The following is a 21,758-nucleotide window of genomic DNA, read 5'->3' on the forward strand; positions in this document are numbered from 1 at the left end:
GTGCAGAGTTTCACTTGAAAATGCTGCATGTGCAGAGTAGAACCCCTCTGTTGCTAGAGGTGTATCTCCACCTCCAGCAGTGTCATTGGAATGTCCACTCTGTGGAACTTTTACTTTCAGCCAGTGAATGGTGACAGCAGCGACTTCAGGCTTCTGTGGTTCTGCAGAAGCCAAAATAGCGTCACTGGACCAGGTAAGGGGGCAAACAGTTAAACAGCAGGCTGTAGATGGTTATGATGATCGGAGTAACCCTAGTTAATACAACACAAAAATATGGAGTAGGGCTTTGCCAATACAAATAAAATAGTCTTAGAAAGCCCTACTCCATCTTTTTTGTGTTGTATTTGATCCATTAAAGGACTTGAGGGGTTTACTTCGCTTGGGTTGCTGCCCATTCTCCAACTTTGAGATGAACAAATAAAAGATAAAATAAATGTACCTCTTTTCTAGGTCTCTGACTATTGACTTACCAATGCAGTTCATGTTTTTAAGTCCATTGAAGACCTCCTTAGAAACCTTCTTGATTTTATTTTCATGGATGCGCAGTTCCACCAGGGAGTTTGGCAAGTTTCGGGGTATCTCTTCCAGGCTGTTTTTTGAAATGTACAGCTTTTGCAGATTGTGTAGTGGCTCAAACGCCTTGTCGTTTATCTTGGAGATTTTGTTGTTTACTAAAACCAGGGCCTAATTCATGGTAGAAAACAAAAACATAAAATTAAACAAGATATTATATATAATAAGCCTCTAGGATTTATGTCATAATTAGTCAAGAATTATAATTTATTTTTTTTACCCTTTTTGCTGCATAATTGACCATCACCTCAAATTTGCCTTTGTTGCTTTCTTTTGGATCATCAGCATAAAGAGATGGGTTTTAAAGGTTGAGCGGGATGGACTTTGGACTTTGAGCATATTTCAAACTCAGATTACTATGTAACAATGGCCTTGATTTAATAAGCTATCCAAATGATTTAATGCTGTTGGGAACGCTTTCAAGTGAATTGTCTACAGAAGTCACTAGTGAATTTTTGTAGATGATTTGTAATTTTTTTATTTTACATTTTTGAATCTTTGGAAAGCTTATTTATTCGAGACCTTTGTAAGTCACAATCCTACGGACAGTGGTATTATTGAGAGCGGGAATGCTTCAGAATGTGAAGAACAGCATTTGGAAAGCTGATCTTATTTATTTATTTTTAAGTAAATTACATTTTCAAGAAATAAGTAATTTAATAAATAAAACAACAACAAAAAAACTATAAGTTATACAGATTTAATGAGATTGCCGAGGGTATCTCAATAAAAATGTAGAGGAAAAGGAGATTGACTCGTTGACCTGAAGTTAGAGGATCATGAACGATGACAAATAGTACCAGGAAACAGGTTTATTTTCTAAGAATTGTAAATCTGCAGACATTCACAAGGCGAGAAGTGAAAAAACATGGTATTGATGCACTGAAGTTCTAAGCTGGATACAAAATATAGAACAACTGCTTCAGATAGAAAGTGGTCAGACTACTTGAGCAATATGGCTTCCATCAGCTTTCAAATCCACATCTCTAACTCCAAGCTTATGCCCCACTGAAGTCAATAAGTACAAGATTTACTGAGTTAAGACAGCGTTTAAGAACAGGAGGAATTATGGGAAAATAAAGTTGATTTTGCACAGTGCCTAAAAAAATTATTCAAAATGGCAGCCCACATTTGCCGGTTCAGTTGACAGAGGTCAAGTGGATTTACATACCTTTCTATTTGCCACTTGGCAAAATTATATATATCTATAACATTGTAAAATGGTTAAAGACACATTGCTGTAAGTCTTATTGCTGTGGAGCTCTTTGAGACACTCAGAAACATAGGCAATATGAAGCGCCTAGTAAACAGTGACATTAGAACAGAAAAGAGGGAGAGAGATTTGGACCCAACATTGGGACTGTCCCTCCTAAATAGGGGCACTTGGGAGGTATGTATTAATAGTGCTCATAAGGATGACTATGCTATGAAATATCAAATATAGAAACAAGCCAATTCCTTTGTAAGCTAATACCTTGTCTCCATGGAATAACAGGGACTTTTACCCCATAATTTTATGAAAAACCTGCCCACGTTTAATGACAACAAATTTTAAAAAACGTCTAATGACTGCAAGATGACTGTTTAGGAGAAGGCGTACATAATCTAGGTAATCTGGAAGTAGTTGCCATGGTAATGATGTTAATGTTTTGATTTAATATTCATATTCATACTCCTGTTTTTCTGGGAAATATAGCTTTCCTAGCTCATTTATACCAAGTGACATGTCTTCACGGTCATGATATTAAGGGATTTGCAAATAGTCAGGTTGAAGGGGTTAAATAGAGTAAATGAAGCAGTTCTTCTTACATATAATTTGCTAAGCCCCTTGAAATCATCTTTTTTAATTTCTGTAATTTTGTTGTTCTGCAAATCCAAAAGTGTGGTGTCCTTAGGAAGGTTCTTGGGAATGCTGGTAAGACCTAAAAAATAAAATAAAAAAAAAATAAAAAATAAATAAAAAAAAGAAAAGAAAAGAAAAAATTGAATTAAAAAAGTTATGTTAACCCATTACTCTGCAACAACGTTTTCCTCTTTAGGATACACCCAAATATCACTATTTTCAAGACTATGTCTGTGGACTGTTATTTGCAGATATACTCTAATAAGTGACTATAGAATTCCCATTTTAACAATCAGACCTAAATTGCCAAGACAGAAAATTACAGCCTAGTTTTTGGCATTGCAATTCTTCGATCATGTGTTTTTACGGCCAATTCCCAACACTAGTAGTCTGCATAGTATCTATGATCTGCTGATGACATCATTACTCATTGGTTATTAAAATAAAATACGGATAAGTCTTGACATCAGTAGTTAAATATGCATAGACGCTCTAGTCTCACTCTTTACATAAAGGGCCGCTAAAGACACTCAGACCATTTCATCTTAATGAAGTGGTCTGGGTGCCGTGGCCCTTTAATTTTAACCCTGAGATGTAAAACATTTCCATTTCGGAGAAATGGCGATGTTTCCATTGTGAGGTTAAACACACCCCTAGTAGCTGTTTTCCTGACAGCGGCTAGAGACGCTTCCACTTTGAGAACTTTTTTCAAAATTTGGTTCTCAGTCAAATGCTGGCCTTAGAGCAGCATTTGATTGGCGCAGCATGGTGATTTCCTGTGCATGCGCACTAGCCGCCAAAAGCTTCACTATGCATTGGATTGTGTGAAATCATCAAGAAAGCTGGACCGGCAGTGAGGAGAGCAGCGTTACAAAGGCTAGAAGTTAAGTAAATCCAAATGCCCAACCAAATAGCTCTCCAAGACATGGTTTTCAACATTTTTAAAAAGTCGTCATTCATTTTAAAGATAATTTTATTAGCTTTTTCAGTGGGGAACATTTAGAATGTTACAATGTTACTATAAGGTAGCAGATACAGGAAGGAGTTATTACATAACACAAATACAAGAACATATCTTTGTACTGTTGCACAAAGATAAAATATACATTTGTGCCCACGCAACCATTTATATACATCGTGCCGTTAATTCCTTACCGAAAAGTGTTTTCTTTTAACTGGTCACATAAATTTTCAGGAGATATTTGCAGCAAAGTGGATAAAGACACGTCCCGGAGGTTTTATAAAAGTTTGCTATACTAAACTAACGTAAACAATTTAATATCCTGCCTTCAAGAGAGATCTCGTATATGCAGGACACTATGGGGGTTAATCACTAAACGCCAAATTGTAGTGAATTTAAATCTGAATGGTAAAATTGAGGCAAACATTATTTATATTATCATATACAATTCATTATTATTATTATACTATATATTATGTACAAATTTACAGTATAGAGACGGACACATTGTCTCACCATTTAGTTCACTGATCAACTGGGAAGAAGTAATCAATAGAGGGAAAACGAGGGAGAACAGGAAAAAAACAACTATTTATATATATTAAATATTGAATAAATATATAATATATCAATTATCAATGTATTTACCGCTCTCTGTATTGATCTCTAGCAGCTATTATTTGCATTACTAATAATTTGGGATAAGAGCTGGAGAGAGCCTGCGAGTCTGATTCACTGTACCCAGCTTAACTCCCAGCATATCACTAACAGGAGAGTGAAACGACGACCATTCACCCGTGGTGCAATTTTGGATCTGATATTTACCAGTGTGTACATGATTAAAATAGTTTGACAGCCGGCAAGAAGCTTTGTGCTTTAGATCATATCGATTGAAAATAATGGAACCTTGCTGGTTCACTTAGAGGGAGGAGAGAAGAGAGGATGAGCATAACAATAATAATACCAACAGGATTATTTACTAATGCGAGAATTCAAAGTGAATTAAACATTTTAGGCCAAAGTAGCTGAGCTGGAAGCATAAGTAGCTTGGAGAATTTTTACAGTTCTGTTATGTTGGCCTTACTGTAACAAATAACTGTTTGTAACAAATGGGAAAACAACACAGTATGTTAATTTATCTTCATGCAAAAGTCAGGCCTCTTCATGTCCTTTGTTCTTGTGATCGGTTTGGGTATCAACAAAATGTCTCCAGGCATAAACAGTCCAGCTACAGATGTTAAAGGGACACTATAGTCACCTAAATTACTTTAGCTAAATAAAGCAGTTTTAGTGTATAGATCATTCCCCTGCAATTTCACTGCTCAATTCACTGTCATTTAGAAGTTAAATCACTTTGTTTCTCTTTATGCAGCCCTTGCCACACCTCCCCTGGCTATGATTGACAGAGCCTGCAAGAAAAAAAAACTGGTTTCACTTTCAAACAGATGTAATTTTCCTTAAATAATTGTATCTCAATCTCTAAATTGAACTTTAATCACATACAGGAGGCTCTTGCAGGGTCTAGCAAGCTATTAACATAGCAGGGGATAAGAAAATCTTAATTAAACAGAACTTGCAATAAAGAAAGCCTAAATAGGGCTCTCTTTACAGGAAGTGTTTATGGAAGGCTGTGCAAGTCACATGCAGGGAGGTGTGACTAGGGTTCATAAACAAAGGGATTTAACTCCTAAATGGCAGAGGATGGAGCAGTGAGGCTGCAGGGGCATGTTCTATACACCAAAACTGCTTCAATAAGCTAAAGTTGTTCAGGTGACTATAGTGTCCCTTTAAAGACTCTAAAGACCTACAGTAGCCTGTAGTATGTGATTTTTAAAATGCATTTTTTTTCTGTGGAACTCATAGAAATGCAAATTAGACTTGATTCACTTGGAATCCGCTAAGACAGGTCCTTTCATGCCAGATTTCTCGAGAAAAATCAAGAGTACTCGGTCATTACTCATGACTGAAGATTACTCACAATCTTCAAGATAACTGGACATTTGGAACACAGAGTCTCATACTGACTTCTGGCTTCTGAAGGGCCTGGAACAGATTGTGAAGGGAGAATGAATCACTTAGTAAAGGATGAAACAGGATCTGACTAGTTTATTGTATGGTATTTGTCTGTCCAAGTCAGACCACAAAATAGAAAAGCATTGCTGATAGGTAAGCTGTGGTAAAATGCAAGCCAATAACAAACTAAACACAGTTCACCTCTAAAGTATTTTCAAAATACATCACATAAACTGGCAAGACCCCGCTTAACTAGTAGCATAGGAAACACTTTTTCAACAGCAATGACTATATTTGAGTGAGACTGTGGCGGAACCTACCGCCGTTTCTGTCTGTTTTGCCCAATTACAACTATTTTGCCTTTTTCTGTTGAGGAGTTATGGTATACAAACACCTTCCATTCATCTCCCGAATGAGGACCACCGCTGTACCCCATTAGAACATTCACACCAGCAACTTAAGTCCGAAACCGCAAGGGAAGTAATTAATGAATGCCTCCCCTGGGTGGCCGCCATTTCGTATAACTGAGTGCACATTTTCAACAAAGCAGTGGTGGCCATTGTGTCTTCTGAACGTGGGCAGGGGAACTTGGTCATTGAGTGCCTGGAACTCTTTACGGCTAGGCACTCGAACGAACCCTGGTAAAGATTAGACCGCTGGCCGTTCTACTTCCCGGGCTACTATGTGAGTATTTGTACCCTGAAATTAAGAGAATCCATTGCATGGTGTTCGAACAGGAACCCCCGAACAGAAACCGGCCAGGACACTTATTCCCCTGGAACTGTTTTGGTCTATCTACTCATGTCCTAGTAAAAATAGAAAATAAATCCAGGCACTCCAAATGAATTCCAAGAAAAAGGCAGTTTATTGGAACCAGCAGCTACAAAGCGACGTTTCAACCCCTAAGGGTCTTTATCAAGCTTGATAAAGACCCTTAGGGGTTGAAACGTCGCTTTGTAGCTGCTGGTTCCAATAAACTGCCTTTTTCTTGGAATTCATTTGGAGTGCCTGGATTTAAATTCTATTTTTACTATTACATTTGGTCCACTTTGGTACTGGGACATATCCAGTTAAGCACCCTGGATTCCTTGGCAAGGGGTGGAGTGCACTTCCATCAATTTTCTACATTTATCTACTCATGTCCGGCTGGTCAAAAATTTACCCCGGTGGCATTCCAGTTTCATTGAACCGATCTGAGTGGTATTTGCATATGTTATATCTGAATATAACTTTGTGGGGTTCCTGGTTATAGTTGGGGTGCTTTTAGGTACTGTATATTTTGTATAGATTTTTGGTACCTGAGAGAAAACTCACACAATTATCTCTCAGGCACAAAGGATCCTGGGAATGAAAAACCCTATATTATTGTGTTGGAGACCCCTTGTAGGGGACTGTGCATAAAAGTAGTGTGTGGCCTGAAATAAATCAGTTGACTCCCAGAATTATGTTTCATCTGGTTACTGGGGGAATGGATATCTGTATGCTTTGATGGTTCCAGTCTAGCTGAGAGAAGGAATTTGTGGAGGAAACCAGTCGGGTTACCCGGTGTCCTACAGAGACTTTTAGGACACTGTAAAAGTAACTCAATGTGGAACCTTCAGAACTTCAAGATCTACAACTATTTATTAGGGATATGCAGAGGCAAAAAATTAGGTTCAGTTCGGAAATTCGGGTAAGTAAAAAAAATTAGTCTGCTTCGGCAATCCAGACCAACTTCGCAATTCAGACATTCGTAAGCATCCCTCTATTGTTTTGACACTTTTCAGAAAATTGAAGCACTTTGCCACCACAACCACTTACACATCTGTAGGGCTCCCTAACCACCACAACCACTTACACATCTATAGGGCTCCCAGCTTCCGGACTGCCACCACAACCACTTACACATCTGTAGTGCTCCCTAACCCCTAACACTAACCACCACAACCACTTACACATCTATAGGGCTCCCAGTGCCTGGACTGCCACCAAAACCACTTACACATCTGTAGGACTCCCTAACACTGACCATCACAACCACTTACACATCTATAGGGTTCCTAGTGCCCGGACTGCCACCACAACCACTTACACATCTATAGGGCTCCCAGTGCCAGGAATTAGCTTATTGGTCAAGATTCCTGTCATCATTCACGTAATTTTCCCTCCCACTCTTGTTTTGCCACTTTTCAGAAATCCAAAGCACTTCAGAAATTCGTCAATTCGTCAATTCGTAAGAATCTGAATGTCTAAATTGCATGAAATTTGTCTGAATGTACATTCGGAACGAAACTAATTACACATGTCTACTATTAATGTCCTGCCATAATGTGTTTTCCAACTGAATGAGTAGGAACATTTACTGGATTGGCCTTAGAAGAACACATGTTGGTGCAAAATCCAGATGAGTAGGGGGGCGGGGCCTGGCAGCAAACATGGCCGGTCGCACGCTTTAGGAGCTCCAGCCAAGTCAGGCACAATAAAGCCACGATCGGGCGACCCACAAGCACCAACGGCAAACGGTGACCAGAAACGAGCACAGCACGACGAGAGCAACTGAACGGTACCGGCCTGGCACCGGTGCGTCACAGATCAATCCGATCCAGCCATGCGGCCTACACCTGAGCGAAGTCTGGGGCCCGGGGGAGATGGCCGACCTCCCGGCTCTGAACGAGCACCCAGGCGTGGGCACACTGCAGCCCTGCTACCCCCCCTCTGGACCGGCGGGGGATATCCCGGTCCTCGCAAACTACCCAAGCGGCACAAGCCCTGCCCGCAAGGGACCACCAGGTCCAAGCTAAAATGGCGGCGCAGAAACAGCGCAGAACGAGGTGCAAGATGCACAAACCTCCCAAACACACGATAGTGTTTTTTGAACAGCTTTGCAAGTACCTTTGGGCGAAGTGTAAAGCCAAGAGACAGCCCTTCCGACAAGCGGTGAAAGTGGCGGCGAAGTGGATCCGCCCGGCGGTTCGGCGCTGCCTGGGGGGATATCCCCCACGTGACCCCAATACAGCCTCCCGACAGCTACGAAGACTGGGAGCAGACAGCAACACAGGTGCCCGCAGGCGACCACACACAAGCGAGTCCTCCACGAAAGCGGCATCTAATAAGGTATCATCGAGCCTCCTTCCCAGCACCCGGCACAGCAAGACCCAGCTCCCTGCCGACACAGCCACAAAGCAAGGACCGGAGCGGCAACAGCCTCTACGTTACCCTGCTATAAATGCTGCCGTAATGACAGAAGGTGATCAGGGGCATTCACATCTTGTCCTCTAACAAGGTCTTATCACATAGGCAACCAACCCTATGAAAGTCACGCTTTTTCAGTTTTACGGCATGGCCATCTTGGGTTGTGATACGACACAAGCACGCTCGCATTACAGCCAGCCTTATCTACTAATCGATAGCTTGCAACCATCTTGACCTGACCAGCATGCATACATTCATTTTGTTATATTTAATCTCTATACCCCACCAGTTACTTAGCCTGACCAAATCCTAGGATTGATACTCCTGGTGAATACCATATCATTACTCATATATAATGTTGTAATAAGCTCACGTAATTACTAGTTTCTGACCTACTTAGGCAAGGTGACTCGGAAATGTTAACTCATTATCTGCTTATACAATTGTGCCTATTTACTTCACAAGACAAACAACAGGAAAATGTGCAAGCAGTCTAACATATTATATCCAACCCTAAAAATGTGCGAATTATCACCTACTATTAACTACCTAAACTGTCTCTAAATATAAAAATTGTGCTTGATTTTGCATGTACCTATATGTTTCAAATGTCTTTTATGCGTTGGAGGAATGCCTTTGGGGTACCTCGCAACAACCTGTTATCAGCTTATGCACTACAAAAATAAAGAATTAAAAAAAAAAAAAATCCAGATGAGTACTTCATCAATTAGTGACAGACCTGTCTTCACATTTTCTGCTGAGACTTGCTCTACTATTTGAAATGGATTATCACTAAGTAGGAACTAGCCTCACTTTGATATCTAACACTGATGTGGTTTGATGACAATTTGATTTCTTACCCAAAAACTGTGCATTATTTTTGGGGCTGATGCTTATTACATAAGATGAGAATGGTGGTCACCGTGTCGCGCAATGTGGTTTTCCCACCAGCTGCTTGTCCCACCAGCTTAATATTTCTGTTTTTCAAAAGGAGCAACATTCAATTACGGAGCAAAATATTGCTTAGATAATAGTACTTTGACTAGTCAGGGCCGTCACATGTCATGCATAGATATGAAAATTCGAGAAGATCAAATAATAAGATCGAAAACATAACCGTAAGTTCCCTATCCTTAATTGCAGGGAAATAAATGAATCATCGACCCTAAAAATAAATAAATATTATCACTGCTTGTGTATGTCTTGGCTGTGTCTGCAGCTTTTTATTATTTACCAAAGCTTGAAGAACTGTCTATTGGCAAATCTCAAAGGAAGACTCTTGTTAGAAGGAAGACTCTTGACCCCTGTTCTGATTTCAGAAACAGTTTGATGGAAATACTATCAGGCGCTATACCCCATAGGAAAACTACTGTACTACAAAAACATTCTGCAGGTGCAGACGATTAAAACACGATTTATTTAACTCATTAAGGACTAATGGCTCTCCGTAGCATCTTAACAATCTGGTCTTCAAAATCCTGCTCCGACAGGCATCTGTATGGGCAGAGGATGCATACGTACCGCTGTGCTGTATTTAATTGAGTTAAAGGAACCCTATAGCTCTAGGAATACAAATCTGTCCCCACTTATGGATTAACCCCCCCCCCCCATGGGCCCATAAAAGGGTTAAAAAAAACTTTGTTCACTTACTTCTTTCTAGCCACACACCCCTCCCCCCCTCCCCCCACCACCAGCATGTAAATAGTTAAAAATGCTTTTTTTTTACTTACCTAAATTTTCCCTTAGCACTGGGTTGGTGCTCTGTCTCCTCCGGTGTTGGGGGGGGGTCCATAGCGCATGGAGAGGGCATCTATTGCACATGCGTGGCAAGCACTGTGAGCTTATTAGGCCCTACAAAGCTTACCTATGGGGATTTTACTGATGCTGGATGTCCTCATGCAGAGCGTGAGGACATCCAGCGTCATTTAGGTGACCTAGAGTCCATTAACATCCAGGAAGCGCCTCTAGTGGCTGTTTGATAGACAGCCACTAGACGCTGTCTTAGTCCTGCAATGTAACTATTGCAGACAGTTTCTTCTAAAACTACCATGTTCTATATTGCAGGACTAAGGGGGAACAGGGAGACTCCAACCATACAAATTCAATGAGTTGAGGTGGTCTTAGTGCCAATAGTGTCCTTTTAATGGGCACAAGGTAGAAACAGATTATGCAAGCAATACTAGTGATAAAAGCAGGGGGCGTCCTTGCACCATAATACATGTAAGGACCACAAAACTGTTTGGATACTTGGAGAAATTATGGACATTTGTTTTTCATTAAAAATCACAGTTTAGTGAATAACAATGTTTACGTTATCATGCAATTGTTCATTTCACTTTGGAACTTTTTTTGTGATTCCAGCTTTCTTACATAATTTTATGCTTTTATTCCACACAATGTGAATTAGATTTGTTTATTTTTGTAGAGAACGTTAACGTTTCTAAAATCCATTCAGACATTCTATATACGCCGTTAAGCGCAGATTTAAAAAATGAGACTTTTGGGCATCTGTTTAACATTAGTAATGGCATGCTTATTTACATAACATCACTCTAATATCAATTCTTTTTTTACCATTTAAAGGGACCATGAATCTTTTTTCTAAATTCTAGTATCAGTTAAGAAAATTCTATTAGAACTCATACTTCCCAACCTTGCCTTGTACTTCACAGATTTGGCTAATGATGAAGGACGGAAAAGAAGATTGGAGAGGCTATTTACTAATGTGTGAAGTGAAGAGGATTCAAAGGGAATTTAACTTTTTAAGACACAGTAGCCAAAGGTATAAACCTCAAATACAGCTATATTTTTTTTAGCGATGCTGTTCCGAGCTATAGTCTGAAATTGATTCTGAACTCTTAGCAATTTTACTTTAGTGAATAATTGTGTCAGTGTGTGTGAATGTCTGTGAATGTGCGAATGTGTGCGAATGTCAGTAAGCTGATGTACGACCCTAACAATACAACAAACAGCTGTTTTTACTCTGCTGTTTGCTGCGTGGGTCAAAGGTTTCCAATTAACCGACTCTGTCCTCCACTGCAGAGTTCACTGTCCCTGGGTAGTCAGTCCCCTTGGTGCTGGTAGTGCTCATATGTACTTAATTTAAAGGAAAACTTCAAGCACCATAACCACAACAGCATACTGTAATGGTTATGGTGGCAGCAGTGCCCTGGCGTTCCCTCAATATCAGTAGTTTATATTGTTAGCTCCGCAGTGGAGTGGTTGCCTGATGGACCACAGTTAAGAAGTCAAACTGTTCTAAAACGGTCCGACTACTTAAATTGTGTGCTGCAGTGGTTATGGTGCTTTAAGTGTTTCTTTAAGTGCCTGGAAGATGGCAAGGTGAACTGACTATATATAATAAACACATTCACTACCTTCTCTATGTGACTATTTAGCTCAGGAGATCAGGGGCATGCAGCAACTAAAACTTTACTGGACGGGTTTCAGGAGTTGGGTGCAAACAGTTGCTTAGTAAATAGCCATCTTGCTATGCTTTAATTTGATATTTTTTAGGACATGTTATGCTGTCAATTAGAGTGGGTCCCACTAAGTGACTGTGCCACTGATTTTCCTTTAGTAAGACTTCAAAGAATATAACATCTAAATGAAGTTGTTATGGTGCCAGGAGGCCCGAAGGCGCACTCTTAACTTAAGGGGTACCGTTTAATGGAGTACAGTATTTTAGTTCTGAATTCAGGACCTGGCACCTGTGATGTATTGTAGATAGAATATTTTTGCAAAAAGTTTTCAGTATCACATCAAATGCTATACGTCCTCCCCACCCTCACTCCTTCTCCGTCATTTCCTTGCAGGGGCAGGCAACCTTCAGCACTCCAGATATTTTGGACTTCATCTCCCATAATGCTCTTGCAGCCATACAGCTGGCAAGGCATCATAGGAGACGTAGTCCGCAACATCTGGAGTCCTGAAGATTGCCTACCACTGCGCCTAGTGTGTGGATTCTCAACTTCCTTCTATCTCCAGGTCCAGACCCACACCTTGACTCCCCTTAGTGAAATACAACATTTCCAACATTTGGCTTTTCGCTAAAACTGTGTTTGAATGGTTTGACACATATCAGGTCCCCCTTATGCCAGATGTTTGCTCAGCTTCAGGTATAGCTAAAGTAGATGTTCCCCATCCACACTAAAAGACAGACACTACATGTAGTCTTAACCCAGCAATGTAAAAATTGCAGTTTCTCTAAAACAGCAATGTTTGCAGCTGCAGGTTTAAGGGGACAGGAACAGTGCGCCCAGACCACTATATTAAATGGTCTGGGTGCCTATAGGGTCGCTTTAATAAAACATAGTGTAAAACCCACCAACCAGGTGTAAATCTCTCTCTAAGAAGGCTGCTCCATGCATCTAAAAACATTGCGTCCTTCTCCTAAACATATATTTATTTTTTCTACTTAAAGGGACACTATAGGCATCCAGACCACTTGAGCTCTTTGAAGTGATCCGGGTGCAGTGTCCCAGGTCCGTTAACCCTGTGCTAAACTGCAATAATTACCTGCTAGTGTTAACTCCTCCTCTAGTGGCTGTCTACCAGATCTATTTCCTCGAGGGTCCTAGAATCGGGGGGATCAGGGACTATTGTCTAACAGCAGAATGCTAAAACATATATGTAACATTTTTTTTTCGAGTTCTTGCATTATTAGTATAAAACATTTATAATGGAATTTAAAAAGTTAGTAGAGATTGGGCCATTTATTTACAGTTGCCCCCAGGTCAAAGCCATCCATCCTCTGATCTGTATGTTCACGCATTCAACTGATGCAACACTCAAAAATACAGATAATAGATTTGTGCAAGGCAGAGTTTTTGTTTTGTCCGAACGTATTTGTCAAAAAAAAAAATTGTTTGTCCATTGTTTGTGTGATCATTTTCTCAGAAAAGATTCAGACAAACCAACATGGTAAAAAATATATATTTTTCAGCGCACCATTTGGCTAACAGATCGAGTGTGAATAAGTGACCAATAAAGGGGTATAAAAGCAATGGAAAATATATATTTATAAAAAATGTATTTTGAAATTATTAATATAAAAATATAATTTTTTTACTCTTCCTCCTTTTTTCTCTCTATTAGTTACTTCCCAGTTAATTTGCGAATAAAAAAAAAGATGAAAAAAGATAATCACTATTTTCCAATAGGGACACTAGTCACCTGAACAACTTTAGCTTAATGAAGCAGTTTTGGTGTATAGAACATGCCCCTGCAGCCTCACTGCTCAATCCTCTGCCATTTAGGAGTTAAATCCCTTTGTTTATGAACCCTAGTCACACCTCCCTGCATGTGACTTGCACAGCCTTCCTAAACACTTCCTGTAAAGAGAGCCCTATTTAGGCTTTCTTTATTGCAAGTTCTGTTTAATTAAGATGTTCTTATCCCTTGCTATGTTAATAGCTTGCTAGACCCTGCAAGAGCCTCCTGTATGTGATTAAAGTTCAATTTAGAGATTGAGATACAATTATTTAAGGTAAATTACATCTGTTTGAAAGTGAAACCAGTTTTTTTTTTCATGCAGGCTCTGTCAATCATAGCCAGGGGCGGTGTGGCTAGGGCTGCATAAACAGAAACAAAGTGATTTAACTCCTAAATGACAGTGAATTGAGGAGTGAAATTGCAGGGGAATGATCTATAAACTAAAACTGCTTTATTTAGCTAAAGTAACTTAGGTGACTATAGTGTTCCTTTAATTTTATTGTCTTTGTCGCCACGAACGCCACTCTAAATAATGTAACAAACAAAATGTCTAGTTCATTCCTTGTTTTCTTTGTTTCGTGATACAAAATTACAGAATTTGGACGACTTGCCAATCGCCCAAATGATGGCGACTCGTGATTCATTTGAAATCGAACGCTCAAGTCTAACAGCCTTTTAGACTTAGTAAAGCTCATTGTCACAGAAATGTTAAATGGATAGCTGTAGTGCCATACAAATCTGTATTCCTGGCACTACCAATTATTTTGCCTCCCCCCCTCCCTTATACTCCCCCTCCCTGGTAGATAAAGGGTCAGAAACCCTTCATTGACTTACATATTTATTTACATTGCAGCATTCGGTTCAAAAGGAACACAGCACCCAGACCACTTCAATGAGCAGAAGTGGTCTGGGTGCCTACAGTGTCCCTTTAATAGTAGTCACAAGAATCACAAGTCGTTTCCTTTTAGAAACACAATATTTTTCACTAAAAATAATGGACTAGATGAAATTTGGTTTCAAACATTCTTTAAAATCGATTGACCGATTCTTTAATTATTTGTCACGGATATACAACTGTCAAGCAAATTAGCAAGTTTACAAAGCGTGTATCTCTTTCCTCTTCTACAAGGTTTGATATAATCAAATGTTTTTATTATCTGATTGTTAAGGGGCCTGTAGGACAGGAAGGGTTTTTTCTTTTTGTAAAATCTTTGCATTTTAACATTCCAACCTTTTACCAGCCACTCATAAGAATCATAAACATTCCAATGGCATAAATCATTGCGTGCTTCCCATTTAAGAGTGAGGTAAGATGCTTTCACTAATGGGACCCCAGGCACGTTCCTGTATTTCCAAACTTTTCAGGCAGAAAATGGATATAACCATGCACATCTTTTTTTTCACCTTGTTTGGCTTAGACAGCTGCTTTCTATAGTATGACTTGAATATAAATATTTTAGTGTAGTTAGGGTATGAGAACATACTTATTGACGGCTGCTTCACCCATCCGCAAATGGAAATTACGCACTAAAAATAAATCAGGCATTACCAATTTTATCATTTGTGCAGCGCAATCATCTGACATGTTTATTTTTCCAATCCCTGAAAATATTCTCCATAAACTTTATGCAGGTTAAATGAAAGCATGGTGGATGTAAAGAGGTTGAAACCCCATGGGAAAATGGAAAAATACATAGGGTTATTTTCTGAAGTGAGAATTCAAAGTAAATTCAAAATTAATTTTAAATTTAAGGCCAAAGTAGCATTGGAAGCATTTCTGAATTAGATAATATTTCCTCTTTGGCTATTTTGACTTTAAAGGAACACTATAGGGTCAGGAAAACAAACATGTATTCCTGACCCTATAGTGTTAAAACCAACATTTAGCCCCCTGCCACTCCCCCCCCCCCCCCCTCGCCCAACTAAATAAAGTTAAATCTTACTTTTGTTTATGTCTGCAGTTGCTGGCTCTGCCCTTGATCTGCCTGCTTGTCTGACATCATAAGAAGTGTTTTTCAAAGCCAATCACAATGCTTTCCCATAGGATTGGCTGACACTGTCAGGAAAGTTCAGTGTCTCCATACAGAGGATGGAGACACTGAATGGCAGTCACACTGTGCAGCACTGCCCCAGGAAGCACCTCTAGCAGTCATCTGAGGAGTCGACAGCAGTGGTGTATTTTGAATTTGTGCTGCCCTAGGCATAACAAAACTCGGACCCCCCCCCCCTCCCCTTCCTGTCAAGGCCGCACTTCTTGCTTTAAGATTAACATGCACTTTCATTGACAGACATACACTGACACAGCCACTCACTGACATGCACACACTCTCAGATATACATACAGTGACATACATTCACTGACAGACACACACACATTCACTGACGGACACACTCTGACAGACACACATACTAACATACACATTAACTGACAGTCTTACACTGACAGACACACACACATTCACTGACGGACACAGACTGACAGACACACGCATTCACTGACGGACACACTCTGACAGACACACACACATTCACTGACGGACACACTCTGACAGACACATGCTTACTATCAGACACATTCACTAACAGACTTATACTGACAGACACACACTGACAGACACACACATTCACTGACAGATGTACACTGAGAGACACACTCACAGACACACACACACACATTCACTAATATACACATTCACTGACAAACGTACACTGACAGACACACATTCCCTAACAGACGCACACATTCACTCAGACACAAACTGACACACATTCACTGACAGACAGACACACATACACACACACTGATGCACACCTTGATACTGACACACTCACACACATTGTCTAACAAACTCACAAATGATATGTAATTTATTTTAATATAAATCCACCCAGCCTCCCTACCTTTGGGAGAGCTGGAGTGGATTCTTCCCTGGAGTCCAATGGGGCACATGTCCCTGATGTCCAATGGGACTGCTGCTGGCTGGGCTGGTTCCTGTGCTGTTGGCTGGGCTGGCTCCTGTGCTGCTGGGCACTCTGGCTCCTGTGGTGCTGGGCGGGCAGACGTTCAATGCAGGCGGCAAGGGAGCTGTAATCCTTCTGCTCAGCTCCCTCGCGTGCCGTTTAGTAATGCCAGGAGCTAGAGTGACGTCATATTCTGGCAATGACATCACTGCGGTGCGCGTGAGGGAGCTGAGCATGGAGAGCTCAGGGGACAGTGCTTCCTCGCCGCCTGCCTGCATAGTAAGTAACTGCCTGCCTCGGGGTGCCCTGAGGTGGCCAGCCGGGCCCCTGAAAGTGCCGCCCAATGCAAATGCCTTGTTAGCCTCGCTCTAGATGCAGTGCTGGTGGCCAGTGAAGTTATCACTAGGCTGTAATGTAAACACTGCATATTCTCTGAAAAGACCATGTTTACTGCAAAAAGCTTGAAGGGAATGATTCTACTCACCAGAACAAATTCAATAAGCTGTAGTTGTTACTGGTGACTATTGTGTCCCTTTAAATTTAAAATTCACGTTGAATTCTCACTTTAGTGAATAATCCTGACAATTTATATATCAAAACAAGAACTCCACTCCACATCCCCTACCAGACACTAAGAGATGAATGCTCATATTTAGAGTGTCAGGGTTAAATTCAAATTATTTATTAATTTATTTGAAAATTCTTATCAAAAGGAATAGATTAACACTTCTTTAATGCAGGTTGTAACTCATAACTAGATTTGTGCTCAATGATAAAAATTGGCACGGCCAAATCATTTTTTTCTAAAAATAGAATTTTTTTCACAATGGCCCAATTTCGGCCATTCGTTAGTTCAGCTCTGCACAATTTCAGTGATGTAAAAACTGATTTGGGAAATGAAGCAGAAGAACCAAAATAGTGTAAAAACGGGCAAGTCAGCGTTCTCCAAAATATATATTTAATATAAATGTTACAAATCTATTTTCCAGAGCACTGATAAGAATATTTTACCGCCATTTGGTTCACAGATCATGATGATAAAAAGTAAACAAAACAGGAGCAGCAGTGAAAAATCAAAATTTTTATACTTATATATTATATATTTATTAAACATGCAATATATAAATACAGATTTCTTTTTTACTGCTTCTGTATTTGTCACTTCTCATTTCTATGATCTGTCAATAAAATCAACGTTTAGTGACTGACCCCCCAGGCCATGAATCATCTGTTCTTCGATCGATCATCTCTATTTTGGCAACACGGGCAGAATTCATAATTGCAAATTAAAAAGATTACGCTTCAACTATGCACATTTTTGTTTTAGAACTTTGTCAGCCGCTCGTAAAATACAATTATAAGAAAACATTTGCAAGCAGCCTTTTAGTTTTCGAAGTAAATCAACATCAACTCACCCAGATCGGAGCACTGCACAACACGCAAATGGCAATGACAACCAAACGGACATAAGTCTAGAGTAGGACCGTCGGAGCCAGGGGTTGGAGTAGGTGCTATTCCTGAACCCTCATCTTGCATCATACTAAATCCATCATCCATGGAAAAATCCCAGAATCCTCTCTGCTCAAAAGGCAGGGCTTTACAGAAGATCACGTAGGAGCATAGAAAAAGGAAGACCTTCATTTTTGGAGAAGAAACCTTGAAGAGAAAAAAAAATAAACATTAATAAAGCTACAGATTAAAAAATTAAAAGCAACCTTTCAGCCTCATGATTAATAAAACCTCTTATGTCTTATATGGACGCTACATTAAAACGTTGTTCATATTAGAACATTTCCGTTTACTATGTTACAATTATCATAATTCTAACTCTGTGATACATCTAACCTTTCTAGTAAGTAACACATCAGCAATGTTCTATGTTGAAGCACCATTTATAAGCAAAAGTCTGACACACAGGATTCTGGGAGGTTCAAACTTCTTTTGCACTATCTACTTAACTAACTTGTAAACATAGCTTAACAGTTAGATTTGAAACAGCAAGTTGGGTATGTAACTGTTTGGAACATGGACAATTTAAATATTAGCAATTTTTTACAGGAAATATATTAGATCTTTGCTGTATAATGTTCTCTGCTATTTGGTGATCCTTTTAACATGACCAGTTGACCGTTTTAATAGACACAACAGTTTTACACAACGTTGCAGATAACATGTCAATAGATAAGCTAACTATGGTCCATGGCTCTACAAAAGTCCTTTCAGCTTTGTAGACACCTTTGGCTACAGAGACAACTTCCTAGAGTCTGGATGGTCCTACTATTGCTTCTCAGAACAGTTGTTCTTTGTCTCCTTAACTTACTCTCCCTTGATATCTTTTTCTCTTTTAATTTGTTTCGGCTTTTTTATTTTAGCGGTACAGTTGACCTACTTTTTTTATTATGCTTCAAAATGTGGGATCTATTTTTGCTTCATCTAGTCATTACTATAAGTATGTATGTCTATATTAATGCATTTTATAAATAAAGAATTGCGAAGGAAGATTAACAGTTGCAGAGATATTTCCTTTGCTTTCCAAAAGAAAGCATAGACTCTTTAATTTGCTCTTTGATTCATATTTAGAACACAGTGAAGTCAATAAAGGGTAAAGACATTGACTCTATGGAGAAACCTGCTTGTAAAAATAAGGCCTAGTAAATAAGAATTAAAGGAACACTATAGGGTCAGATACACAGACATGTATTCCTGACAATGTGGTGTTAAAACCACCATCTAGCCCCCCTGGCATCCCTAAATGTAATAACATCTTACTTTTCTTCAGGTCTGCAGCTGCTGGCTCTGCCCCTGATCTGCCAGCTTGTCTGATATCATTGATTATCTGAGCCAATCACAATGCTTTCCTATAGGATTGGCACAGACTGCCAATGAGGCAGTTCAGAGGCAGAGCCAATAGAAGCCAAATGTGGCACTAGCCCTGGCCAACCAGCATCTCCTCATAGAAATACATTGAATCAATGCATCTCTATAGGGAAAGTTCAGTGTCTTCATGCAGAGGGTAGAGACACTGAAAGGCAGTGCTGTTCACTGCGCAGCAATGCCCCAAGAAACACCTCTAGCAGTCATATGAGGAGTGGCTAGTGAAGTTATTCCTAAACTGTAATGTAAACACTGTATTTTCTCTGAAAAGACAATGTATACTGCAAAAAGCCTGAAGGGAATAATTCTACTCACCAGAACAAATACAATAAGCTGTAGTTGTTCTGGTGACTATTAGTGATGTTGCGAACACAAAATTTTCGGTTTGCGAATGGCGAACGCGAACTTCCGCAAACGTTCGCGAACCGGTGAACCGGACGAACCGCCATAGACTTCAATGGGCAGGCGAATTTTAGAACCCACTGGGACTCTTTCTGGCCACAATAGTGATGGAAAAGTTATTTCAAGGGGACTAACACCTGGACTGTGGCATGCCGGAGGGGGATCCATGGCAAAACTCCCATGGAAAATTACACAGTTGATGCAGAGTCTGGTTTTAATCCATAAAGGGCAGAAATCACCTAACATTCCTAAATCACAATGGATATGGATTGACACCTGACATATGACATATTGACACCTTGACATATGGATTGACACCTGTCCTCAGAAACCCTGATACACACTGACACAGAGCAGAATAGGGACTGTTCCCCCTACATAGGGTCACTTGGCAGATATGGATTGACACCTGTCCTCAGGGACCCTGATACACACTGACACAGAGCAGAATAGAGACTGTTCCCCCTACATAGGGTCACTTGGCAGATATGGATTGACACCTGTCATCAGGGACCCTGATACACACTGACACAGAGCAGAATAGGGACTGTTCCCCCTACATGGGGTCACTTGGCAGATATGGATTGACACCTGTCCTCAGGGACCCTGATACACACTGACACAGAGCAGAATAGGGACTGTTCCCCCTACATAAGGTCACTTGGCAGATATGGATTGACACCTATCCTAAGGATCCCTGATACACACTGACACAGAGCAGAATAGGGACTGTTCGCCGTAAATAGGGTCACTTGGCAGGAGGTGGGAGGGTCTGGGAGGGAGGGACTGCTGCTAATTTGCTGGAATGTGTCTGCTGACCGTGAGGCACAGGGTCAAAGTTTACTCAATGATGTGGAATAGGGGGCGGATCGAACCGCGCATGTGTTCGCCCGCCGTGGCGAACGCGAACATGCTATGTTCGCCTGGAACTATTCGCCAGCGAACAGTTCGGTACATCACTAGTGACTATAGTGCCCCTTTAACAGATATCAAAACCTTTTAGGGAAATTACAAAAAAAATCACTAAATCTCATACAAACATATGGAATTATATTAAACATTTATTTAATAGATCTTTGTGGAATGATTCTTGAAAATTAATCTGAAATTCTTCATAAAAAGTAGAAAACCTTAGGTGGAAAAGCTTGTCACACCAAGAGACATTGTTGATAAGATCATTAACAATTTTCAACAATGATGACAATTTTGTTCATGCCCACCAGATATGTGTCATCGTACATGCTTGACATTTCTGAGACTTTTGTGAGTGGGAGATGGATATATGAACTCTCTATAAGAAAATACAAGCTGAGAACACTATCATTTATCTCCAATATATTTAAGAAAATTAACCACAAAATATGTACACGAATAAAGTGTTGTAATGCGTTTATTTAAATTATAATAATTAATAATTTTAATAAAATAACACGTTAAAGAGAAAAGGTTTGAAAAAATATTCAAATGCTTCTAAGTTGGCGAAGTAATTAAGAAAAAAAAAACGGAAATATCTTAGCTGAGTCCAAGTAATGTGTGTGTGTAACTGTCGAAAACAAGTAGTGTACCTGATGTGACCCCACCGTCACAACCAAAAGCCGTCTGACCTGTCATGACCTGGAAGTGAAGTTGTGCGCCCAAAATGTGTTTGTTTTTAGTCAGACATGTTTGGGCCAGTACAATTACCCTTTCTGCCCTGCTTTACAGTTGAATTGACAGCTACCACAATATAACTAAATGTAATTATGG

General features: G+C 39.9%; 1 protein-coding gene across 1 annotated transcript in view; it reads right to left on the reverse strand.

The window, feature by feature from the left end:
- BGN (biglycan) overlaps positions 1-21,758 on the reverse strand; it is a 58,120-nt gene that overhangs the window by 16,253 nt on the left and 20,109 nt on the right. Inside the window, exons 2-4 of the mRNA XM_063432724.1 lie at positions 18,152-18,392; positions 2,383-2,495; positions 471-684 (exon numbers count right to left, since the gene is read on the reverse strand). Of these exons, the coding sequence (XP_063288794.1) occupies positions 471-684; positions 2,383-2,495; positions 18,152-18,377 (553 nt within the window). The 5' untranslated portion in view covers positions 18,378-18,392. The remainder of the gene's footprint in view (positions 1-470; positions 685-2,382; positions 2,496-18,151; positions 18,393-21,758) is intronic.

The sequence above is a fragment of the Pelobates fuscus genome, chromosome 9 (assembly GCF_036172605.1).
Source record: "Pelobates fuscus isolate aPelFus1 chromosome 9, aPelFus1.pri, whole genome shotgun sequence".
NCBI lineage: Eukaryota > Metazoa > Chordata > Amphibia > Anura > Pelobatidae > Pelobates > Pelobates fuscus.